At 33.7% G+C, this 27387-nt stretch overlaps 1 protein-coding gene across 1 annotated transcript in view; it reads left to right on the top strand.

Moving 5' to 3' along the window:
- MYO10 (myosin X) overlaps positions 1–27387 on the top strand; it is a 220568-nt gene that overhangs the window by 133024 nt on the left and 60157 nt on the right. Inside the window, exons 18-19 of the mRNA XM_003759635.4 lie at positions 962–1070; positions 4931–5011. Coding sequence (XP_003759683.1) covers positions 962–1070; positions 4931–5011 — 190 coding nt within the window. The remainder of the gene's footprint in view (positions 1–961; positions 1071–4930; positions 5012–27387) is intronic.

Here is a 27387-nt window from a genome sequence, read left to right as displayed (position 1 = left end):
TTTGACATTCTTAGCTACTACTATACTACCCACTTGTAATTAGTGGATGGAATCACAGGATGATTGCATCTTAGTCAGTTCACCTTGCAACAATCTGGTCCTTCAAATTCCAGGTCTAGGAGTTGGGGGGTGGATTTTTTGTTTTTTTTATTCTCTTTAGTAAACAGTTAAATAAACACACATGAGACACTGAAGATTTTTCTTAACCATGTAAGAAACTCCTGTTTAGAAAACTCCCTTCATCAATGCAGATCCGATGCTATTCTACAACTATTTCTCTTGAGGAGTTAATAAAAGGATAAGGAATATGGCCAGAACCACACAGCCCCTGTACATAGATTATAGCACTTGAATATTCTTGATTCTGGAGCTTCTTTAATTACTGAATGATATAGGAAGATAAAATCAAAAAAGTTGTTGCTTGCACTCTACTGGGAGATGGCAATATTCGCAGAATTAAATAAATAAAAAGTATACACAAAACCAAACACTTTTCTTTATCTTTCCCATAATATTTTATTGATGAAACAGATCCCCTTGGGGGAGAAATTTGCCCAAGAGACACATAGTGAGTAAGTATAAAAGTTGAGATTCACACAGTTATTTTGCCTCTGATTCTTTACCTACAAAATGGAGACTTAGAAAGGTCATTTATAGCTGAAAGGAACATTAAAAGCCTTTCATTGCATAGATGAGTCAACTGAGGCCTGTGGGGCTTGTGAAGTTTGCCCAAGTTCTCAGAAGTAATAAGTGTCATCTCAACATAGATGAACTATATAGCACGATTCCCATGGCTAACCTGTTCTTGATAATAAGCTTGCAACCTTTGAAAATAGTGTTAACTTAGACTACAGTAAATAACTTTAAGTTATCAGATTTAAAAAAGGGCTACAATCATAGGAAGATGAAGCATAATAATTTTATGATTACTTATGTGAAGACTTTGTTGTTTCTCTTTTAGACTTGATTTCATCTATGATCTATTTGAGCATGTTTCAAGCCGAAATAACCAGGAAACCCTGAAATGTGGAAGTAAACACAAGAGACCCACTGTCAGCTCACAGTTCAAGGTTAGTTTAAGATATCTCTGATGTTTTATTATTTGTTTCATTTTAAAAATTGAAAATGGTACTTGTGTGTGCATCAGGAAGTATTACAATTGAGATTTTTTTTCTTTAATTTTCAACCAAAATCCTTTGTAAAAATAAAATCCTTTTATTTTTAATAATAAAAATGTGTAGCTTTTTAGTCAAAATGACATTATCATTGTTCTATTTATGAAAGTTCTTCAGTTGCAAGGGGGTAGATTTCTTACATTTGTACATTTCCTTTATTTGTTAAGTTAAGAATGAGATACATGCAGGAGAGGTTTAGGACAATTGCTGTAAAGTTTGAGAAGCAAGAAATCCCTTTTTTGTTGGAAAGATATTAGTAGGAAGCTCAGGAAAAAGCATATTTGCTTGCAATCTGAGTGGAACATAGGGACTTCAGTGGACAGAGATGTGGAGTCATTTTTTTCTAGGTGAAGGGGAATGTAAGCCGTGCAAAGGGAAGAGTTGCTGTTGCCATTTATCTGTATCTTTCATGAAAGCCTGGATAGGGAAGGGGAGGAAGAGGACAGGGATCAACATTGCACTTGGGCAAAAAAAAAGGAATATATAGAGAACACAGGTAAATTGAACCAAGATTATATGGGTAATCACAAACTGAAGAAAAAAAAGTTGAAGAGGAGCTAAATTGACATTGTCAACATTCAATTTTATGTAGTAAATAATGGGATCCCTTGGGGTGAGGGAAAAATTATAAGGTAGAACCCTGTGAACTCAGTAGCCCAGAACAACAGTGTTGCAGAAAATCAGGAGTTTAGGAGGAGAAACAAATTTAGGGGAGAAAATAATGGGTTCATTTTTTGATATTTTGTGTTTAAGGTTCTAATAGTGTCTTGGTAATAATGTACTTGGAACTCTGTGGAGAAGTAGGTTGGTTAGCCAGGGAGAACAATAATAGTGTAGTGTTGTGTAGCCAGAGAAAGGAATAAGGTACAAAACAATAGGAGGTTCCACAGTGTCAGAGATAGAAAGACCAAGAAAGATAAAGGTAAGGAGAGGGAAACGTCATTCTTTAGCCTATGACTTTGAAAAGTTTTAAGTGGTCAGTCTAATAAACATTTATTAAGTATCTACTATGTGCCAGCAATAGCGCTAAAGTCTTGAGAACACAAATGTTTCATCTCCTTTCCTCCCCCAAAAATTCTTGCTCCCAAGGAAATCTTAGTCAATGATAATAGAGTTCAAGGCATATATGTCAAACTTCAAAGGATAAAAGGATAAGGTAGAAGGTGAGGCAATGAAGGTAGCATGTGCTGACTATTTTTTTCTGGGACATCATTCTAAGTGGAAGTGGATGAAAGTTGCAAAGAAGAATATTTAGGCAGAAAACTTCCAAAGAGTGCTCTAAAGAGTGAAATGGTTAACCTTAGGAAGTGATGGACTATCCCTTCCTAGAAGCAAAATGGCATATTGTAGAAACTATTCTTACTTCTTTTTTGACTATAAACTCTCTGGCATCAAAATTGCCTTCTGATAGGAGATTCCATGATTTTCTCTTCCAAAAATGACAGGAAATTTAAAAAAAATTTAAAATAGAATAAACGAGATCTGCTTATATCTCTAAGTAACAGATGGGAGGGAAGTTTATAAGAGAAACATAAATCATTGGTGGAGGAAAGTTGAAGTGAGATTGCATAAATTGGTAGCTTAGTGCAAATGATTTCCTCAAGCAGCATGCTGTATGGCTGGTAATAGGGAGGGGAAAAGGAGATAGATGATAGGATGAAAGAGTTAATAAGGTCAAAATAGCATAAAGTAAACAGAATAAAGAATTCAAGGATAGAGGAGAGAGGGTATTGTTAAAGTGACTGACCCCAGGGTCAGGACTGGATAAGAAGTAAAGTGATAACTAAAAGAGCTTTAAATGGGAGAATAGGGAATAATCTTAGACTTTGAAGATCATGATAGAAGAGCAGCTAGAAGAAGAATCAAGGTTTTGAAGAAATAGAAAGGTCTTAAGGTCAGAAAAGGGAATTTCAGAGTTCAGGGTCTCAACAGGAAGCATAATTTTAAGCAATCATGACATTTAATGTTTGATGACTCTTGGGAATTGGTAGTGTCATGTAATGGAGTTTATTGGTAGCTGAGCTCCGGAAACTGAAGATGGGTATCGGAAAAGCTTTTAACCTTTGTATTGATATTTTATTGGGTAATGACATGGAAGGGACTGAGCCAAGTACTAGAAATAAATAGATGACAGTGACCAGAATCAGGAAAAAATGGCATCAACTTCATAGAAGAATAGCTATTCATGGTGGTGATAGGGCAAATGCTAGTGATGATAGGAATGGTAATGTTACGTTAATAAAAGTTAGATAAATATATTTTTTTTTTAAGCTTAAAGGTAGAATAGCCTTTTTGAGTACTTTTTTTTCCCCACTCATTTTGGTGCTAATTTATAAACATGAAAATGAAGGTCCTAAAATAAAATTCTGCCTCTGTTCTTATTTCCTCTCTGACTTTATTTGAAAAAGGAAAGGAAGAAGAATAGATGGCCTTTGACTACAAGTCTGTGATCCTAGGTTTTCTCCCAACTGAGGATCTGTTGCCAAGGCACTATGGAGGAATACAAAAGGCTAGCTGTCCTTTCTTCTCAGAAAACTTAAACTAAAATATAAGTTAATTTAAATTAATTAAATAAAGTTTAATTTAAATTTAAAAATTGAGACAACAATACCTACATACTGGACGTCAGTCAACCAGTTAAACCAGGTTTTTGCTAAGCCAATTGGGGTTAAGTGACTTGCCCAGGGTCACACAGCTAAGAAGTATTAAGTGTCTGAGACCAGATTTGAACTCCGGTCCTCCTGACTTAAGGGTTGGTACTCTATCCACTGTGCCACCTAGCTGCCCCCACAAAGTTTGTTAAGTATTTTCAAGACAATACATATTTTGAGTCCCAAATGAGTGCCACATTTCCTCAGGAATGCAGAAAAAGAAAAGGTTATTAGAACCACTGGGCTCTGGTGTTGAAGGGTAGTTTCAAGCTAGAAGTAAAACTTGAGCTGACCTTTTAAAAGGAATGAATCCTATTAAGAGGTGAAAAGTATATTCTGGGCAGATGAAACAAGAACAAAAGTCGAAGCAGGAGGATACTTGATGTTTATGGGGCAGTGGGTAGTGTAGTTTGACTAAAGCCAAGATTTGTGTTGTTAAAGTATTGTAATATAAAGCTGGAGAGAAAGACCAGACCAATTTATGAAGGCTAAAAAGTTATAGGCTTTATATTGTAAACAGAATACCCATTTTCTGAAAATTAAAAGAGCAGTTGAAAAGAATGGTTGCCCTCTCCCTTGCTTTTTCCTGACCAAGAACTGATGGCAGTCCTTTTCCATTCAGGTTACTTGTAAGTAAAGTAAGCAGTCAATCATGTTTCTAAAGAAAAATGCTAAAGAAGAAGGCATTACTAGGATGGGGAAATTGTGGGTTTTTTTTTTTTTTTGTTGTTGTTGTTTTTTTAAGTTTTGCTGTTACTGCTTTTTAACAAAAGAAATGGCTTAGTTTTGCATATAGGTAGAATAATCATTTGGATTGGTAGCTATAGTAATAATATACTTTTCTATAGGATTAGGCTTCATAATATATGAGGCTTTCCCCCTTGCCTCCCAACATAAATAATAGTGTCTCTTATAGACTTCTTTTTTTGCATTGAACTTAGTCTTTTAAAGTGAAAATACCTCAAAAAGAGGTCTACTCTGTCAACTAAGGCTGCTATTAGAAGTGCCTGGGGTGCTTAGAAACTAAGAGGGTAAAATAATAGGAAACTGAATAAAAAAAGCTTTTTCTTTTTCCTTTTTCTTTTTTTTTTTCCTTTTCAATAGGACTCTCTGCATTCCTTAATGGCCACATTAAGCACATCTAATCCTTTCTTTGTTCGATGTATCAAGCCAAACATGCAGAAGGTAAGATTTAAGGTATTCTCAGATCTAGATGACTTATAGTATTTGGCTTCTTAGAAAGAGAGTTTCTGAAGGTAGGGGGGAATGGAAGGGTGGATTCTCATTATTTAATTTCTGTCAAGTCACTTAGAATGTATTTGAATGTGCTAGTCATATACTCAGACTATGTTATTCAAATTTCATTCTAAAACTAGAAACTAATTATATCTTCATTTTAAGTTTTAGAAGATATCATTACATTTCAGAGAAGTCTCTCATTTGTAATAAAATGATCAATTTAAAATATTTTCATATTTATAGTTCACTTCAATTTTAAAATTCTTTTGTTGTCCCTGTGCGTGTATGTATTTTAGAAATTCTGTTGTGTTCATAAATCAAGCCTGAATCTATGTTCACTTTGAGGCAGCTTCATAATCTGGAATCCATGATTTTAATTGTCCAAAGTGCATGCAGCTGTTAGACACTAAATGTGAGGGGAAAAATGCTCAGGAAGAAAAGTAGGTCTAGCTAAAGAAAAGCAGTTTGGTGCTAGCTTTGCGTATTTTCTAAATCTTTCTCCAAAGAAAGGTTAGGTGCTTTTCACAAATAATCAGAATTTTTTCAGAATTGTTTTTGAATTGATGGAAGTTAGTCTGATTTGGGAAAACTGATTTTTGGTAATCCCCTTTTTATGGTTGGAAGAAACCACCAGTAAAATCCAGTTGATTATATAGGTTGGAAGAGGAGGTACAGTCAGTCAGCTTTACTGTGTTATATGTATACTATTAAAGGATATTGTATTCAGTTTATTGACCTATAACTAAAAATGAATGAGTAGAGTTTGACAAATCTGGCAACTAAAATGAGGGGAAAGAATTTAATTTAAAAGAGAAAATGTAATAAAAACTTTTTAAGTTTTGCCTGTATATAATAGAAGTCTTTATATGTGTAAAATGATAATATCTTGTGTAAGTATGTGTGCATATGTGCATTATTTGTGTTTTTGGTAACTTAAACAGATGTACCTCTCCAAGTAGTTTATAAGTGGGTGTTTTTTTGTTTGTTTTTTTTAATAGAATTTAAGACATCTGTAGCTTTTAAAATGTCATTTCTCTGGTACTTCCCCCTGTTATTTCCTTTTGACCAGTTATTCAACTTTCTTACTGTTTCTAAAATACATAGAAGACACTGAGATTTTCTATAAGTTTTTTAACATGTAAATAAATATTTTTAAAGGCATGCAACATTTTAAGAAAGAGTTCTTATACATAGGCAGCAAAATTAATATTCTTTGTGATGTTAAAATGTTTCCATTCCTTATTAAATGAAATTTTGATTCTGGGCTAGGTCTTTAATTCCCTTGTCCAACCGTGCTGAATATTCCAAGTATCAAAAACAAAACAAAACAAAACAAAAAAAAATCTTAAAATCTTTTTTAATTTTAAATATTTTCCCCCAATTACATATTTTAAAACAGTTTTAACATTTTTTTAAGTTTTAAATTCCACATTCCATTCTTCCTTCCTTTTCCAAGACAGTAAGCAATAAAATAAAGATTTTTTTCCTTTTAGATCTTGCTCAGGACATATAACATTATTTAACACTGGCTTATGAGATACTGCTATTCCAGTTAGAGTTTTCATATAAACCTTAAGATACTCAGACCATATATATTCTCTTGCAGCCTAAGATCAATCCATGAAGCTTTTTGTCCACAATCTTTTGTAATCCTCTGAAGTAGAATAATTTATGCCAGATAATTCATCTGGTATTCTTTACTTTGGGGCCATCAGCTTTTAAAAATTAACTCTTTAGCATTCAGTTGTGAGTGTGAGCTCATCAGGAGACCAAGTACATGTCCAATGAGTAGTACTGGCCCTGGAATCAGGAGCACCGAAGTTCAAATCCAGCCTGATACTTCCAAGCTGTGTAACCCTGATCAAGGTGGCTCAATGTTTAAGAACACACTGATACTGGGGAGAGAGGAGCAGGAACTGAAGGGAGAATGCAGAAGGAGGAGCAGATGATACTTGAGAGTTGGTGGCAGACACACTGGTGGGGTGTATGGGAACAATAGGCAAAGATCTTCTCTCCTAGCCTGAGAAGACTCACACCCAGTCCCTCATCTGGTACTGGCAGTGGTAACAGTAGCTACCACTGTAATGTCAGTTCTTTTGCTTAAGTTGAATTTATATGAAGCAAGAACTATATATGTAAATATTAGCTATTATTATTTTTACTAAGCAATCAGTATTCCTTATTTTGTTTTGTAATTATAATATAATTATATATAGATATATTTGGTTCCTATAATTGAGGTCCACTAATAATGCCTTAAATTCCAACAGAATCATTGGTGATTTAGTATAGTTTATAATGTTAAAACATCTTAAAATATTTAAATTATGGTACCTAAACTTCCTCTCTCTATATATTTTTTTGTCATGTACTTCCTTTTTAAAAAAATTATTTTATTTTCCCCAGTTACATGTAAAAACAATTTTTTAAACTTTTTTTAAAAAACCTTTTGAGTTCCAAAATCTCTCCCTTCCTCTCTCCTCATCTCACTTTATTGAGAAGATGAGATTTAATTTTAATTTCTTCATTTTTTCATATGGTAGATAACTTTAATTACTTCATCTGAAAGCTGTTCATTTCTTTTGGTTACTTATCAATTGCAAAATGGCTTTTATTTTTGTATCTCTATGTTTCAAATATAGAAATGAGCATAGACAATTTAGCTTCAAAATTTTTTTTTCAAAATCCTCTATATTTACTCCTAATAGTGAGAAATTTCTTATGAGTTACAGGTGTCATCTTCCCATGTAAGAATGTAAACAATTTAATTCTTTGTTAAAATATAGCTCTGCTTCCAGGGTAGAGTATGTACTGTTCCAAGTTTTTCCACCAAGGATATTTGAAAGTTCTCTGTTTCATTGAATGCCCATTTTTCCCCCTGAAGGATTATACTCAGTGTTTCTGGGGAGGTGATTCATGGTTATCATCCTAGCTACTTTCTCTTCCAAAGATAATATTCCAAGCCTCCTAACCTTTAATGTAGAAACTGCTAAATCTGGTATTATCCCGATTGTGATTCCATTCTACTTGTTTCTGGCTGCCTGCAATATTTTCTCCACGATCTGGGAGTGTTGGAATTTCACTATAATATTCCATGGTTTTTTCAATTTTGGATCTCTTTCAGTAGGTGACTAGCAGATTCTTTCAATTTCTATTTTACCCTCAGATTCTAGAATATCAGGACAGTTTTTCTTGATAATATTTTGAAAGGTGATATCTAGGCTCTTTTTATTTGGTCATGGCTTTTAGGTTTTAAATAGTTATAAAATTATCTCTCTTGAATCTGTTTTATTTTTTTATTTTTTTAAATTTAATAGCCTTTTATTTACAGGATATATACATAGGTAACTTTACAGCATTAACAATTGCCAAACCTCTTGTTCCAATTTTTCACCTCTTACCCCCCCACCCCCTCCCCTAAATGTCAGGATGACCAGTAGATGTTAAAATATATTAAAATATAACTTAGATACACAATAAGTATACATGACCAAAACATTATTTTGCTGTACAAAAAGAATCGGACTCTGAATTATTGTACAATTAGCTTGTGAAGGAAATCAAAAATGCAGGTGTGCATAACTATAGGGATTGGGAATTCAATGTAATGGTTTTTAGTCATCTCCCAGAGTTCTTTTTCTTGAATCTGTTTTAAAAGTCACTTGCTTTTCCATTGGGATATTTCACATCTTCTGGGGTTTTTTTGAATTTTTTTTTCATTCTTTTGGTTTTGTTTTATTGTTTCTTGCTTTTTTTTTTTAAATGAAATTAATGATTTCCATTTGCTTAATGCTAATTTTTTAGAAATTTTCTTCTGTGAGCTCTTATATCTCCTTTTCTATTTGGTCAGTTTTACTTTTTAAGGAGCTTTTTTTTTTTCCTGCAGTGCCTCTTTTACCATTTGTTTTAAGGTGTTATTCTCTATGGTGTTTTTCTGTATGTCTCTTTTACCAAGTTGTGACTCTCATTTCTATTCCCAATTCTTTCTCTCTCTCTCTCTTACTTGATTTTCAGAGTCCTTTTTGAGCTCTTCTATGGCCTGACACCAATTTCTATTTTTTTCTTGAAGGCTTTTGATATAGGAACTTTGACTTTGTTATCTTCTTCTGAATGCGTTTTGATCTTTTTTATCACTATAGTAACTCTCTATGATCTGAATATTTTCCTGTTGTTTTCTCATTTTCCCTGACTTATCACTTGATTTTTAACTCTTTGTTGAAATAAACCTCTGCTTCAGGCCAGAGGGTACACTGTCCCAAACTTTAGAGGTTTGTGCAGCTTTTTTTCAGAGATACTTTAGGGACCTGGCAAGTTTTCAGTTCTTCCAAGATGATATGATCTAAGAAGAAGTTTATTTACTATTTTGGCCTGTCCTCAGCCCTGTGAGTGACCAAAAGCACTCTTTTCTGCTCTGGAAACAAGGATCCCAGTTCCACTGTGTGCTAGTGCTCCCCCATGCAAGGGGACTGCCACCCAGGATTGCAACCTAAAGTATGGGCAAAGCAACAGAGTCTTACCCCATTATTTCCTTTTGACCAAATGTTCAACTTTCTTACTGTTTGAGCTGAGAGTTTTGGAAGCAGCTGCTGCTGCTGTTGATTCAGTGGCTCCTCGTTTGCTGGGGCCCAGTTGGTTCTAGTGCTGTCTGTACTGGAGTGTATTCTACTCTCACCCAGGTGGGACAGACCTTTCCTGCTGTCATTGGCTTGAAAATTATTTTACTTTATTCTTTTGCGAACTCTGCTGCTTTAGGAATTGTTTTATGGCATTATTTAAAGGCGTTCAGAGGGTTTGGGGGGAGAACTCGAGTGAGTTGCTGCTTTTTTTTCCTGACATCTTGGCTTCCTCTTCCCCCAAACAGTTTTGTAAACTCCAGTAAACTCCAGTAACCTTTAAAATATTTCTAAATATTTTATTATGGGTGATGCATAGTACTTTTGAAGGCTTTGGAATTTGTTGGAAGTATTTCTATCCTTGGAAGGTAATAGGCAATGAGCTTTTTCAGTCTTAGTTTATTTTTCCATTCTCATTTTCTGTTTGACCAATAATTGCTGCTGTTCTATAGTTTCTTAAAAAAAAAAAAAAAAAGTGAGCCAGCATATCAGGATTATTTTCCAGTAATTCCATAATGTTTTAGTTTTCATTAGCTCATATGTTCTTCATCTGTTGTGGTTAGTAATTAATTCCATGAAGAAATACAGATAGTGGAAGAATTTATAAACGTCTTTGGTGTTTTTTAAGGTACTCAAAAATGCAATCCAAACATAGATTTCAAATTTGTGTAAAGAAGTGCATGTTGGGGCAGCTAGTTGGTGTAGTGGATTGAGCACCAGCCCTGAAGTCAGGAGGATCTGAGTTCAAATGTGGCCTCACACTTGACACTTCCTGACTTTGTGACCTTGGGCAAGTCACTTAACCCCAATTGCCTCAGCCAAAAAAAAAAAAAGTGCATGTTAATAGTCTGTGAAGTCTAGTATGTGACTGCAAATGTGAATATTAAGATAGTAAAAAATCAGGAAACAGTTTAGATTTACTTAAAGTAAAAATTTGAAAAGTTACTATAGTTATATAAACTGAGTATCAATTTCCTTTTTGGATCACTTTGAATCAATTGGTAAGTATTTATTAAATATTTAGTGCCAAGTACTATACTAAGCATTATGCAAAGAAAAAAACAAAAACAATCTCTGCATCTAAGGAGTTCTCAGGAATTTCCTTTCATAAATAGACATTTCAGTATTTGTTTTGATTTGAAAGATAAAACATTAAAAAGAAAAAAGATTAGTTGTAATTTGTTTCCAAAGCTACTTGATGCTATTACTGTGTTCAGGTTTTGAGGCCACACTTTAAAAAACAGATTAATTGGAAAAGCAATTATAGGAATATAACCAGGTAGGAACCTCAAAATGTTGCCATACAAAAAATAATTTGAAGAAATGAAGATATTTAACCTAACAAAGATAAACCTAACATCATATACTGCTAAATAGCTCTGCTCAGCTTTAGTTACTGATTTTGTGTAGTGCTCAGTTTCCTTATCTGTAAAGCAAGAACACTGGACTGTATGTTTTCTGAGGTTTTTTCAACTCTGAATTTGTGATCACATGAAGTATTTCAGGGGTTTCCATATTGAAGAGGATCCACACTCCTTCTGCTTGACCCCAAAAGGTAGAATGAGAAACATTGTTTGGGAAAGAGGCAGATTTCAGCTTGATATAAGGAAAAATTTCCCAACAAATTAGAGCAATCCAAACTGAAATATATTCCTTGAAATCGGGAAGAAACAGAGTGGGGGAGGGTTCTTCCTTACTAAAACTTTTAAAATAAAGGATGAATGACCTCTCATCAGAAATGTTTCCAAAAAGATAAGGCTTATACTAGAGGATTGTTTCCTAACTTTTTTGTGTGTGCTGGACCCCATTTTGTCAATCTGGAAAAATCTATGGATACCTCCTTAGAACAATGTTTTTAGATGAAAAATAAAATACTTCAAATTTCAAAAGAACTAATATTAGAGATGAGAAAACTGTAATTCTTTTTCCTGATTCATACATTGAAATTTACAGGTCCACGGACCTCAGGTTAAGAATCTTTACTGCTGAGCTCCCTTCTAATCTATCTAGCTCTGTGATACATTGAAGAATGTATATTTATTGAATGTGGAGGAAAAAGAATGGCAACACTATCTTTTCAGATTTCCCATAGAATCAGCAGATTTGAAAAGTATCAAAGCAAGTGCAAAAGAGAGAAATTTCTATATAGGAAGATATGTTTTCCTTTCTTAAAGTTTACTTGGGTTTTGATAGAGAGAGGACGAAACCTCAAGAGAGTTTTAATTTATACTCTAATATATTTAACCTGTATTGATCATCCTGCCATCTAGGGGAGGGGGTGGGGGGAAGGAAGGGAAAAATTGGAACAAAAGGTTTGGCAATTGTCAATGCTGTAAAATTACCCATTTAACTTGTAAAAAAGAGAGAGTGTGTGTGTGTGTTTTATTTTGGTTTTAGAGGAAGGGTTTGATCTATTTGAGGACATTTATTTCCACTATTGACTAGTAGAATATGCTCTCTAAGCCCATTTTAGACTCTCTTCCTGGCTCTTAGGTTATGAAGGCAGTTTTTAAAACTACCTTCATTGTGGCTGCTACTTTAAGTCTTTGTCATGATGGATTAGTCTTCCTAACCTGTCTTTCTTCTATTTAATGCTGTCAGATTAATTTTCCATATGGCACAGATGTAATCGTGTTATTCTATTGTTCAGAACCCTTCAGTGACTTCCTATTTCTTAACATAAAGTTCAAACGCCTTAGCCTGGCATTCTGGGATTTAATCACCAAACATCATCCTACTTTTCCTGTTGAGTCTCCCCATATGGCTATAAGCCAGTCAGACTGACCTGAACTACTTGTCCCATAGTTCACATCCCATCTTATCCTGTCCCTATACCTTCATTTATTGTTCCTTGCTGAAACTACTCTTTAGCCCCAATTCCATGAATTTTTCCCTGATTTCTGGTTAGTTATGCACCTTGATGACTCGTCCCTTCCTTATAATTTCATCCCCTAATATTTCCCCCTCATTTTATTTGGGCTTCTCACATCCTTAGTATTCCTCATAATGATTTGTGTACCTATCCTATTCGATAGGTAAAATTCATAAAGGTAGGGACTATAGCTCATTTCATTTTTATATCACTCTACAGTGCTCAACATTATAGGTAAGTACTTTTTTAAAATGTTGAAGTTTGAAATATAAATATTTCTGTAGATTTTGATGATAAACAAGATAAGACCTTGTTGCTCCTGGATGACTTGGGAGTAAAAAAGTGACTGTTTTGCCTTTTAATTTACGATTTGGTATGGTATATGCAACATTAATAGCTAAGAATAATCTACCATATATAATAAACCATGGGAGATTTATCCTTCATAACATGATTTAACCTCATTAGAACAGTTCCCTAAAGAAAATGAGGCAGTACTCAGTCTGTTCTCACAAAATTTCTAATAAGCAAATGAGTTTTGGACAGAAAGGACTCTCATTAACATTCCTCAACAAGATCCCTTAAGGGGTTAGAAGATGAAATTAAAGAAGAGAACATACAGGTGACTATCACAAAATCTCAATAAGCATGAGAACTAGTCTCTCAGAGTTTCCAGAACATCTACTTTTATGTTGTATCAAAGCTATTTTTTCTCCCTAGAGAAACTGGGAAACTATTGCCATTTACTATTGAATTATACCTACCTTTTGAAAAAATAAATTTGTATTGTTGGGAGATGTTATTGGCCGGGTTGCTGATGTCTTTCACCATACTTCATTCTGATTTTTGTATCAGAGTAATTGTGTGAGGGAGAAGAAATTAGATTTTAATCTAATATGATCCACCTTTAAAAATAGGAACTCAGGAAAGCTATATTTTAAAAAGGATTACTAAACTCTTCAGAAAAATGTAATTAGAGCGTGTGACCCAATACCCTGTGGTAGTTGGGGTGTAGTAAAAGATTTGGTTTGTTCTTTTTTTCTTATTCACCTAGAATTATTTTGCTGCTTTAGACTTTTAAGCACTATACTGTAATGGTGATGGTATTGTTTAATCTTTAGATTTGTAATGTAGAATTAAGTAGATTATATTTTGTCCTTGTCAAAAAACATTAAACATTGCTAATAAACTTTCTTTGAATATAACAAAATAAATAGAAAGCAAATGTCCCTTCTATTTGTCTTTTCCTTCTAACAAATTCTCTCAGGCATTAGCAACAAAACTCAGTGACCCAATTATAAGTTTATCATATGAATCAGACTTTGACTCATGCTTTCACTTATTGGAGAGCTATGTAAAATGAAATTTAATACTTTAAAGGCCCTTAGAGGGCATCTCCTCGAGGGCTAGAAGCAAAAGAATGAGTGAATGGGCTCTTGGAGAATTTCCTGATTCTGGCAAGACTGGCTTTGTTCAGGAAAATATAAGCATCCCAAGACAGGACTGAGTGGCCTTGATTGATCAGCCTATTAAGATAAAAAGGAGATAGTAATGGCAAAATAGAATTTCAAAATATTCCATCAAATTCAATCTGTTCACTATTTTGGTATCATCTACAATTTATGGAATTAAAAAAAAATACACTATCACCATAGACAGAAACACAATTTAGCACGAGGTCAAGAACTATGATCAGTGGTATTTCCTCAGCTCAATCCTGGCTGATTTCTGAGTTATTCCAGCCTGACCTAATAATTGTTTGACCTAGAATACTTTTCCCCCAATTCATTGTTTCAGTATGTTCTGTTGCAGAACAAACAAAAAACTCTATTAAAGTTAAGAAAGGTTACTTTTTTTCATTTGTCATGGCAGAGCATTCATTACATTGATAGTATTTACTTTTATTAATTTTTCATTATTTATTATTATTTTCATTTACTGTTTTTAAAAAAAATTCCTGATGCTTGTTATCCCAGACTCAGTTCTTTTAAAATTCTTCTTGCTTTATGTTTTTTTTTTTTTGGCAAGTATTTTTAGATAAGCAAATTTAGGTAACCTTTCAGTTACTTAATAAAAATGATAGTTTGCTTTATATAATAATTTCGTTATTCTACATTATTCTTCCTAACGATCCTATGGCTCAATTTAATAGAATCTGCTAATTTGAAATCATCTAACCTATTTAGTGTCTTTAGCTAGTTTTGAATTCTTCCAGTCTTCAGACCCCCGTTCCTATTTCCCTTTTGTACAAAAGAGAAGAGTAATAAGACCCTGTTTAATTTTTTTAACTTGAACACCTAAGACTTAACATCTATTCCCACTGAATTTTATTTAGATCCAGCCCAATGTTGTAGTCTGTCAACATCTTTGTGTATCTTGACTCTATCTTGTAGCTATTGCTTTCAAGTTTGTCATCTGCAGATTTTATGAACATATGCCATTTTTGCCTTTTTTTCAGACAACAAACAGATGACATTTATTTTTATCATTTTTCCATTTTAATGTCATGTAATGTTATATATACAATGTATGGGTATATGCAAACACATAATCTTCAGAGTTATCCTATCTAATATCTAAAATTCTATTCAGGGTCCTAAATTCTTTCTTGTTCTTAGATTTGTCTGTGACTAAGAAGAATACCTTTAGATCCCCCGATTTTTCTTGGAATTTAATTCACATTCCTTTTTAAGCATTCAGAGAGAGAGAAAGAGAGAGAGAGTGTGTGTGTGTGTGTGTGTGTGTGTGTGTGTGTGTGTGTGTGTAAAACTGTTGATAGTATTTAATTGTTTAATTGTTTATAGAGCTTATAAACATGATACAGTTTCTCTATTTTTTCTTTTAACCATATTACTTTTACTATTGTCTTTTCTGAGATCATCATTATTATCTTGACTGTTTTTCATTTTCCTATAAATAAATTCTGCTCTAGTTCCTCATTTTAACTTTTGTATGTGTTATGCTTATGTGTTACAGCATGTAGTTTAATTTTGCTTCCTTATGCAACTACTATATTTTATTTTGCATCCTATGTGACTCTTGGACAGTAAGAATCTAAAGGGATATTTGTCTTTTCTCCCCTATTAAAATATAACTACATCGTCATTCGCGCTCCTTAGAAACTCCTAGATTTCTCTGAATTTCTGTTTTGCATTTTACTGTTTCTACCTAGCTATGTTTCTTTGTTTTTTTTATCAGGACTTTGTGCAAGTCCACTAATCTATTTAAAGGTTCATTTTCACCTGTAGGATTTTGCCCAGATTTGTAGGACAGCATTCCTGGCTATAAACCTTTGTCTGTTGTAAGCATTTATTTTCTCTTCTATCACTGCATTATAATCTTCTGTGATACTTACTTTGGTTCCTTTTTCTTAAATTCTTTCTTTCTGAATCTTTGCATTATTTATCTTTACCTCTGATATTTTGATCTTCAAATATTTCTTATTGTGTTAAAAGTCTCTTAGTTAATATATTCAGTTTTTTAAAATAATTATTTTTCTTCCAGTTCTTTCTTCCAAAGTTTTTGTTTCAATTATAATTTCATTTTTTAAAAAAATCTCTTGCTTCATTTCCTCCAGTCATTCTTGTTCTCCTTGTGACCAAACCAATATATTCTTTGTGGTTTTACTTTTTGCTTGTACCGTCTAATATTTGTTCTTATGTTGCTTTTTTTGTCTGGCTTTCCCCTCATGAACTTTCTTAATCCACAGCATTTATTCATTATGCAATGTTTTGATTTGTGTCTGTTTATATTCCATAGTGAAACCCCTTCCCCATGGTCACAAACTTAATAGAGTTTAGGCCACTTATTCCAATGTGATCCTTGTCATAGCCATTGCTGGTTTCTAGTCATCTCTTAAGGGGGGTCACTTGCTTCTTTTTATGGGAGAAATGGGGTTCCTTCCTCATTGTACTTCTGAGGTCTTTTTCAGCTCAGAGTGTGAATGAGAGAGCTGACCTTTTCCATGTTTCTTCTCATTGTCATCTTAACTAGAATTTTGAGATTAATTCTATCACCATTCCATTGGTTGGGGTTTCAAGGGTTTCAAGCTAGGTAAAGTGAAGTTTAGGGCTCAAGGAACCAGAAGGACAGGCTGTCCAATCCTTGCCTCCTGTAATTTCTTTTTCGCTAGCACCATTAAGGCAAAGCGGGAAGTTATCTCTTGCTCTGTTTTGTTGTTGTTGAAGAAAGATCTCTGGCATAAATCTAAAGAATTCCAGTTTCTCATCACTACTCTGTCTTGCCTTTTCCAGTCTTATGATCTCTTTCCTAAACTATTTTTTCACTTTCTGTCTGGTTAATCTATAGTGTATTCAAATGATAATTGTTCCTATTTTCCCTCCATGGTTTTTACTCTTTAACCATTCCTTTCATTCTGATTTCTTGGATTTATTCATAAAATAATTTCTTAATATACAATGCTATTCCACCTATTTTTTCCCTATCCTGCTTCTTATTCATAAATTATAACTAACTAGCCAAAGCCATATTTTAATCATTGACTTCATCTTAGGAACTATTTTTCAGGCTTTAGGTTTTTTGTTGTTTCTTTGATTGTTTTTTTAACCACCTCAATGACCAAAGGTATCTTCCATAAAGGCGTCAGGACAGAGCTACTTGGGAACTGTAGACTCTTTTAGGCCATTGTTTACAATGATTCAAGCATTTATCCTCTCTGATCTCCATCTTCTTCATCTTAGGAATTTTGCAGCACCCACATTAAAAAGTTGTGAGGATCAAATGAAATGCCATGTAAATCATCATTATGTGCCCTTATTTATATCAAATAGTCCTTTCTATCTCTTGTAATTAACCTTATCTACTGCCATTTTCTCATCCTTCCTGCAATTTTATTTTTTTACATTTTTATTTTATATTATATATATACATATAAAATTTTTATATTTACATAATTACTTGTATATTCTCACTCCTATTAGAATGGGAGCTCCTTGAGTGTAGGGATTGTGTTTTTCCTTGACTTTTTAAAAAATTTTCTCTAAGCTGAGCCTAATACCTGGTAAACATTTAATGCATATGAATAATTGACTGTTTTTGATTTTCAAAACAGTACAAAATTTTAATATTTATCTTGTAAGGGTAGAGGGAGACAAATAACTCTAAAGGTATATAAATAAGTATCTTTTCAAGCTTAACATGAAGTTAATAGCAGACAACAAAACTTCCAATTAAAAACATTGTCATAGCTTTAAAACAAACTTCTGCCAATTCACTGAAGATAGCTTAGTTTTCTTTTTAGAACTTTTATTTTGTAATGCAGACAATTATTGCTTTATGTGAATTTGCATAATGCACATTCAGCTTTATATAATGAATTCTGAAAGAAATCTGCATTCCAAAAAACCCAACAAACTAAACACATGTGTTAACTTTACTATACAGTGCTGTGCTCTTTCTGCCCTTCTTGCTCAAGCACTCCACAGCCTTCTTCCCCACCCCGCAAAAATGGAGGCACATAAATAGACATAGCATCCCCTTCCCTGCCCAGAATCAGAGGCTTGGCTCGAGAGATGGGTGAAGAGGAGACTGCCTACCCACCTGCACCTTAGCTCCCTACGTGTCCACTTTTTTTTCACTGTCCTCTCTCATATGAGTTTGTGTTCAGAATTCCACTTGTGACTCCTTTCTCTTCCCTGCCCCCAAAATTCTTCTTCTCAAATTGTGACCAGCCCCTCATTTGGCTGTTCCCAGCCCACTCCCTTCTTATTCTGCTACCTCCTTGTACCCCCTTGTATTCTTAAACTATGTGCTGTTGTCCCCCTTCTCTGGAGCATAGCCCTTTTCCACTCCTCTACTTTTCCATATCCTCCAACAAATTCAAGTTACACAAAAATCACTTTTCATTAAAGTCTATGGAAAAGTCCACTTACATAAAGTGAAAACCATCTGTATTCGTCATTGTATTAGTAATATTTGTATTAAAACTTAATTAAACTTAATATCAGAGAATTTCTAAAGGGAAAATACTAGTGTAAGACACCAGAATCCAAATGTGCATGTTGTAGAAAGTAAATTTTATTCTTCTCTAGAGAAGGAAGCAAGTAAAAGAAGAAAGAAAAATAGCTGAAAGATAATTAGAATTTACTTGGTACTACCTGGAAGTTCAGCCTCCTGGCTTATTTTCTATTCTTCTTTGAGAATGTTTATTTCTAACGAAAAATGCCCACCTGGCCCTAATGTGGAAGAGGGAAAAAAAGCCATTCAGAAGCCTTTAAGCATTCTCCCTTCGTTCTATCATTGCTATTAATTTTTGTTGGGCTCTGTGGACTGACCACAGTGAATGTGGGTTTTTTATAAACTGCCAACATTTTATTCTTCGCCTTTTGAGAATATCTCATACACACAGTCAATTTTACCTTTTCAGACAGTTTCAGTAAAAAAGGATTGAAGAGAGACCATTCTACTCACTAAATAGAACAATCCCCCCAAGCTTCTCTCAATGGTCACTTGAATCCTGTTTACTGAGTTGCCATGGTAACTATTCAGCAAAGCTATGTACAGACTCTGATAAATAGGCACAAATGCAGCTCAGAGAGTGCAGCTGAAGGGAGGACTCTAGGATAAATTTTCTGAGATTGAAACTGAATAATTTTACTTTTATCCAGGTCTATATATATATAAATTTTAGTGGCTTATGATAATAAAGTTTTATAATTCAGTGGCTTTGAAATATTTGCATTTTGGCTTCTTAGAAGCTTCTCAGAGCCTGTCACAAATATCTTCAGCATGTACTGGTGAGCCAACCCTCACTAGGCATGACTTCCTCTGAGTAGAAGCAGGAATGAATTAAACAGGCACAGCTTAAGATACCACATGAAAGGCTTGAAATACCAGCAAGCTAGAGAAAGCCCGTTTTTGTGCCTCTGTCAGTGTAGGCGAATGCAGCTGCTAAAGATGCAGCCCTTCACAGTGGACCCAAACTAAGGAAGGAAAAAAAGAAATCCAAAGGTAGGGGCTTATTTCATTACTGTATTTGGAAGATTTTATCTGACTTTTGGGCACTGCATGCAGTGGAATTGTGAGAGTAAGCATATGTAGAGGGGAGGTTGCCATTTCTAAGTGAACTGGAAATGTTTCTAGTTTCAAACTTTACTCCCGAGTGGGTCAGGGTAAATTTGGATTGCCTGCAGAAGTTTAATCTACCAGAAAAACATTTTCGAATATTCAATTTATGTTTTAAATTGAATCATTATTTTGTTAATTCAACAGAACAGTGACTAATTTTGGCATTATTTTGGAAAAATTGTTTTGTTTTTTTTTTCAGTGAGATTATTTTGTTTTGAATTGATTATTTCAAAGAAATCCTCTTTAAGACAATATTCAGTAGCATGCAATTTGTTTATGACTTAAAACTTTATGGGAGCTGGTAATTATGTGACCTTTTAAAGAAACTTTAACCATACTAAAAAAAATTAATGTTCTTTTGTTAAAACATATTTTAATGAATGATTTTCATAAGTTTTGAAACATGGAAAAGATTTTAGTTGAACAATCTGTTGCATATCATATACCTGCTTTACACATGCATATACAAGTCTGAATTTTGCAATCCTACTGGAGAAACCTGATGAGGCACATTTTGTGGAGATTCACTTGTTCCAGTCCAGTAAGAATCATAAAGGAAATTTTTTGCTAAAGAAAGCATATAATAAAGAATGTGTAAAATATACATCTTAACTTATAGATGGATATGTAATCACAGCTTGTGGGGTAATCATTGGCTTCTATCCAACTTCATTCACTCTTATAAATGATAGGTGGTTTATATGTGCAGATTTTTTTACATTAACCATAAAACAAAGATTCCATGCAAAACTGGCATCTGAATATAATTAAAATATATGCTCAGCAGAAATTGAATTGGATGTTGGGATTATATATAGTAACATATTCAGAAGGCCACATGACTAAATCTGTGACTTGAATCCAATAAAATGCATTTCATTTTTTTTTTTCCCTCAGCAATAGTTGTACAACTTTAAATGTGTAAAATAGTATCATGAAATGGGAACAGAGTAAAAGGATTTAACAAAAAACAAAGTTTTGCAGCTTTTAACTCTGCAACTACTATTGCTGTAGCCTTTTCTATATCCTAATCTAATAGTCACTCATAGTAATAGTAACTGCCTTTGTAAAGCACTTTGGAATTTATAAAGTGTTTTCTTGATCTGCTACTTCATTTGATCTTTCTTACAACCTTCTAAAGTAATTACACTCTAGATCTTATCCCTTTCTGAGAAATGAGACTTCTAAGAGAGACTTGTGCTCACATTGCTAATAAATGTCAGAATAGAGAACGGACTCAAATTCAAGGCTTTCAATTTCCAAATCTAGTATATTTTATGTAATTTTGCATTTCCATTGGTTGGACTCCTAGCTTGAGACTTCTAACTAACTTCCCTTACCAGGGAATGGAGGGCCAAACTCTGGATTAAGGGCTCTATGCCTGGAGGGTGGAAAAAGGGCTTAATGCTAGGTCTCTTTGACTAAGGAATATACATTTCTTTCTACCTCAGAATTTCTCATCCTTCTTTTGGAAAGATAGCCTTATGCCTTTTTTTTCCACTTTTTAAAAAAATCTATCAGTAGTGTTTTGTTTTTCCATAAATGATAGTTTTCAGCATTCTTTTTTTAACTTTATTTTCCAATTTTTTCTTCCTTCCTCCCCTCTACCCAAAACAGCAGGCAATCTAATATACATTAAATATATGCAGTTCTTTTAAATGTCTTCATATTTTACATGTTGTACAAGAAAAATCAGATGAAAAGGAAAAAATAAACAAGCAACCAAAAAAAGGTGAAAATACTATGCTTTGATCCACATCCATAGTTCTCTTCCTGGATGCAGATGGCATTTTCCTTCCCAAGTCTATTGGAATCACCACCAAGAGAACCAAGTCCATCATAATTAATCACATAAATTTTAATGTTACTATGTACACTGTTCTTTTTGTTCTGCATACTTCTCTGAACGTCGCTTCATGTAGGTTTTTCCAGGCTTTTCTGAAACCAACCTGTTTTATGCTCTTGAACCTATCCCTACCTCTTCAATCAGGACCTTTTACTTTCTTATATTCTGTGTTTCTCCATTTCCACCAGTTCTTTTTCCTTCATTTGTGCACTTGCTCAATATTCCTTATTTAAAACAAAATTCTTCTGTCAAAGTATTATCCTGCTTCCCTTTTGATTACTAGAAATCTACTCAAACCTTGTTGTTATTTAGTCCAACTTTTGTGACTCCATGAACCACACTGCCCATTTGGTTTTCTTGTCAAAGATATTAGACTAGTTTGCCATTTCTTTTTTCAGTGAATTAAGGCAAAGAGCTAGTGAATGTCTGAACCTGGATTTGAACTTGGGGCTTTCTGACTCCAGGCCCAGTCATCTATCTGCTGAGCCATCTAACAGCCCCTTTTAGTCAAACCTCTCCATCTTGCAATATAGTTAGTACTAGCTGCCCATTGAAATTGTTTTCTGAAAGATTACCAGTTGCCTTCTTAATTTCAATTGGATGGCTCTTTCCTAGTCTTTTTTCCTTCTTGGCTTCTCTAGTACTAAACCCTTTCTTGAAACTACCTTCTTTGGGTTTCTAATATATCACCTTTGTATGTATATTCATATATATTGCCTTCTTCATTATGCTATATTTCTGCTGACTCTTCTTCAGGAGCACTTGCTTCATAAAATAGAACACAGAGCAAACTTTTAAGGGCTCCCAATTTCTTATAAAACTCTAGCATGGCATTCCAAGCTTGCCATGATTTGGTCCTAACATCTCAGTGGCTTCATTTCAACTGATGTCCCTTCTCAACTACTTCTATTTGAATGTCTGACTTTGTGCCTTCTCTGCTTTTTTTTTTTTTTTTTTTACCATAATACCTTTGTTCATTTTGTGTTCTCTATATAAATTTTTTTTTCTCCCATCTTATCTTTAAAGTCTAGGTCAAACGCTATCTTGGTGACTTTCTTGTCAAACTGGCATGCTCTGACCCCAGTCCAAACCTACCTATCTCCAGAAATGCCCTCTCTCTTTAAAAACCTTCCAAAGTAATTTTACCCATGAATCATATTTGTTTAAATGATTTATATCCCCAACTAAATTAGAAATTTCTTAAGGGTAGACACTGTTTTATTTGTATCCTCTACATTGCATTTCTTGTAGGTACTCGGCATGTTTGCTTTGTGCATAGAAACTTTGAAAAGAAACAATGCTTTTTTTGTATTGTGTTCATTTTTATTCATAAATAAAGCAGTATAGATATAGCTACAGTTTAAATATTTAAATGAAAATATTTCAGTCCTAGTACCAATATTTATTGAATTGTATCTGCTTTAAGGATGAACTGATAGTATTTTCCTCCCATCCAAATTCAGATGAGTAGAAGCTTTTTCACTATCAGGTCTAAGTATATAACACCATATTATTGCAAAACTACTACTGCTACTACTATTACCATGTTAATATTTTTGCTGTTCCTGCTTCTACTACTAGTAACTGACAATCTATTAAGGTTTATGAACTGCTTTATTAGATCTTCAAATCAACTCTTTAAGGTAGATTGTTCAAGAATTTAAAATTTAAGGAAGTAGGACTAGCAGTATATAATTTGCCAAAGTCATTGGGACAGCTAAGTGACAGTGGATAGAGCACTGGACTTTGAGTCAAGAAGACCTGAGTTCTAAGGTGACTTCACTTTGTAACTGTGTGCCCCTGTATAAGTCATTTGAGTTCTATTTAACTTTGGTTTCCTCATCTCTAAGATGGTGATAATAAAAACACTTACTTTCCAGGGTTATTGTGAAGATCAAATAAGAGAATATTTGTAAAGCACTTATGCAAAATGCCAGATACATCATAAGTGTGTAATAAATGCTTATTTTCTTCCTTTAGGCATATAATTGCCAGAACCTATGCTAGACAAAAAAGATACAAAGACAAAAATGAAACAAGTCTTGTTCTTAGGATTTTGATCCCACATTCAATCTCTTTCCCAATATACTAAAGTATACAGCTGTATATCAGATGAGACTTTCTCATTTGATTTACTGACTGTATGGCCCTGGACAAGTTACTTGCGTCCGTTAATTGGCCCTGGACAAGTTACTTGCGTCTGTTAATTGGCCCTGAGCAAGTTAATTGTCTGCCTCAGTTTCCCCATCTGCAAAATGAGGATAAGAATAGCACCTATCTCACACTTATTGAGAATATCAAATGAGACAAAATTTATAAAGTGCTTTGCAAACCTTAAAACACCATAGAAATGCTTATTACAACTCCATTGAATATTCATTAGGATTGAATCAATCATCGTAGAGTGCAGTAAAACACATTACATTTATTTCATTTTATATTTCTGTTTTTAACTTGCATATTGAATATTCAGTGGTGGTAATAATAAGCATTTTTGTAGCATTTTAAGGTTTGCAAAGCACTTTACAAATTTTGTCTCATTTGATATTCCATACAGTTACAAACTTGGTTCTTATATTATGTAATTGTATCACTGACACTCACCAAAGCCTCATAGGGCTGTTTGAAAAAAACTGCTTTTTTAAAAACCTGAAAATAGTATATAATTGATGTTTATTATTATTCTAGTTAATTTATGCAGTAGTAGAAATAAAAAGTATTTACAAAGTAAAGAAGTTATCAATATGTGATTGATGACAATAAACTAACTTTTCTGGTGAGATTCACTTTCTCAGATGAACAATTGTCCCAGATTTAGCATTTTTGAAAGTAAAACTCCTTACTATCCTTCTCCACCCTCACTACTTGTGTACCACGCATTGCATTCTTCCCATTTGTATCTACAAGACAATATTGTCTAGACTTTAGGTTGTAATGTTAGTATACTTTATATACTATACTTTGTAGTATAGTATAACTTTACTATACTTTAGTATAGTGTAATATTACTTTAAAAAAACAAGATCTTTGATTTAGCAATTTCATCCCCCCATTTCCTTAACTCAGAGTACAGGCCAAATACTGTGTGATACAATGGGAAGATTTGGAGTTAGAAGATGGGAGTTGAAATATTTTGCCTGTGTGATCTTAGAAAGTCACTTCATTTCTATGTCTCCATCTCTTGTATTAAATTAAGCAGTTAGTTTATACTGGATGAACCCCCAAGATCCAATTCTATGATCCGGTATGAATCAAAACATCTATGTTCCATAAAGAACTCCTCTCTCACCAGGTCTGTAGCCATTGTGTGACATCTGTAGACCGTAACTTTTTGTCAGCCCTTTTGTAAAGACTAACCTTGGCTCTGAAACTGTGCCAGGGGTATTTCCTCTGTTAACACAAATAGCAACACCAATAGTTATATTATTAAAACTCTTCCCCTTCTCTTGTTCAGACAAAACAATAACTAATATAAAATAGGCATTCAAGTTGCATAAGGAAGGAAAGAAGGAAGGAAATCCTTTTCCGATGCTGGAATTATATTGTGACAATTCGTTGAAGCAAATTAAAATGAAGTTGTTTTTCAGAAGACCTTCATAACAAAGTAGTTCACTTTTTTTTTCTTTTCGGGATAGCATGTGGAAGACATGGAAGCCCTGCTACTAGAAAGCATTCTCTATCAGTCCTTTATTTCAGGGGTCATTGATAATTATTTAGTATGTTGAGCAGAGGTGTTATTCATGTAGGCAGGATCACAGAATCTAATCCAACCTATATGCATAAAAGAATCCCAGCTACAATGGACCTGTCTAGAAGGAAGAAGCAATAGATGCCTTGTATATGCCAGGTATTAAGCTAAGCACTTTACAGATGTGATCCTCACAACCCTGGAAGTTTTTAAAATAGTGAGGTAAAAATAGCAGAGAATGGAAAGGTGTTTTGTTTTTTTTGGTTTTTTTAAGTATCATTTGAGTGTTCATTACATGTTCCATGATTCTCCTGACTTGGCTAATAGCATTTGAACTCGGGGAATTAGAATGTCTTAATTCATATGTATTCTGATTTACTATGTTATTGAACACTTCATTATCATATATATCATTACCTAAAGAGAAAGTTGTGGGGAAAGAGAAAGTTGTGGGGAGAGAGAGAGAGAGAGAGAGAATGCCAGCACCCACCAGACATAGAAACAGATACTAATGGTCTTATAAACAATAAATTTATTTTATTCTGGGATTTTTGCCCTAATAGTACAGCATTTTGAAATTGGGATAAGCTTTAGTGACTATCTAGTCACAAGATTTAAAAAAAATTATTTTAGAACATAACTGCCAAGTAGTTATCCAATGTTTGTAAAAAAATACTTGAGAATGAATCTATTTTGATCAAAGCAACTATTCCAATGTTGAATATATTTTTACATTTTTTTCTTCTACTCAACTTCTACTCAATTACTTCTAATTCTGCTCTCTGGTTCCCAAAAGAATAAATTTACTCCTTTCCTGAATGACAGTCATTTAAATACTTTAGTTATGTTATAAATAGTTATGTTTTTTTCTTCTCCAGGCTAAACATTTCAGTTTCCTTGAAATAATTCTTATATTAGTTATAAATGACCACAAGCCATTTAAAATTCAACCTGGTTGGAAAAAATTAATAAATATACTGTGAAGAGATATATGTGACTCACAGAAAATTCCTAGTCATGTGGCTATATCCTGGGATGTGGTTCATTTCATAGAATAACTCAATATGTGTTTAGTTTCTATTACCAAGGGTCCTTAAAAAAAAGAAAAAGGTTCATTCTGTAGAATTTGGTTTGAAATAAAGGAGAATTGGAGACAATATGATTCAAAATCAAAGGATTTAAATACTGAATCAGAACAAAATGAGCTACAGAAGGAAATGACCTTCAAAGTGTATCCACAGATTGGTCAAATACATACTTAGGAATTTTTTTTTGCTTTATGCCATAGTATGCAATAAAAATGATAGTAGAAATTGATGTATAGTTCTTTAAGGATTGCAAGGAGCTTTGCACATAGCTTTTCATTATAAGCTAGCTAGGTGATAGCTTCTTTTTTCCCCTCCAAATCCTGTTTCTTTTTTGATCACGAATATTAAGACTTTGGTATGTTTTTCATTTTTTTTAAAAAAAAGTTTTAAAATATGTTTTTAAAATCTTTGCCAATTAGATTTTGTGTTGCTATGGACCTTAAAACTATTCTTTCTTATGTACTCACAGTAGCTATTAACTTGGTAAGTAGTTGCCAAGTTGCAAATAAAAGTAGCATGGACTCATAGAGCTGGAATCTTGGGCAAGGGGGATGGAGAGAGAAGGGAAAGGAAAAGAAATTCAGATTTGTTCAAAGTTCAGTGAGGACAGTCATGAAGTTTAGAAGACCAGAATCTCAATTAGGTTCTGTGAGTGCTGGGTCATAGAGTCTTTGCAGCCCAGCACCCACAGAGTTGGGAATTTAGGATGAATAGAGTTCTATAAGTGTACTGGAGGATGGGAATAATCCGGCCTTTGAATGTTGCCTGACCTCCCGTTTCCTAGCAACTCAGAGCTGCTTAGTGGAATATTTTGTGGTGCTCCTAATTTATACTTATCAGATATTGGCTGTGATCTAAGACTGGCTAATTTCCCATTATGGCTTGTGGGCAGTCACTTTAATACATGAATAAAGAGGGGGGAAAAAGGATTCCTAGGAAGCTGGATTCAGTTGTATACCCTTCAAATCTCTTCCAAACCTCTTTTGAAGTGGAATTTACCAGTAATTTCACTTTAATCTTCTTTATTTTATTATTTCAGGTTTAATATTTGGGCATACAACTTTTTTAAAAGTTGTACTATTTTTTTGAAAAAGTTCAGATTACAATCTATCTATAAATGCAATCATTA

This window comes from Sarcophilus harrisii, chromosome 1, assembly GCF_902635505.1.
Source record: "Sarcophilus harrisii chromosome 1, mSarHar1.11, whole genome shotgun sequence".
Classification (NCBI taxonomy): Eukaryota; Metazoa; Chordata; class Mammalia; order Dasyuromorphia; family Dasyuridae; genus Sarcophilus; species Sarcophilus harrisii.
Note: the sequence above shows the minus strand (reverse complement) of the source record. Positions and strands in the feature narration are given on the sequence as shown.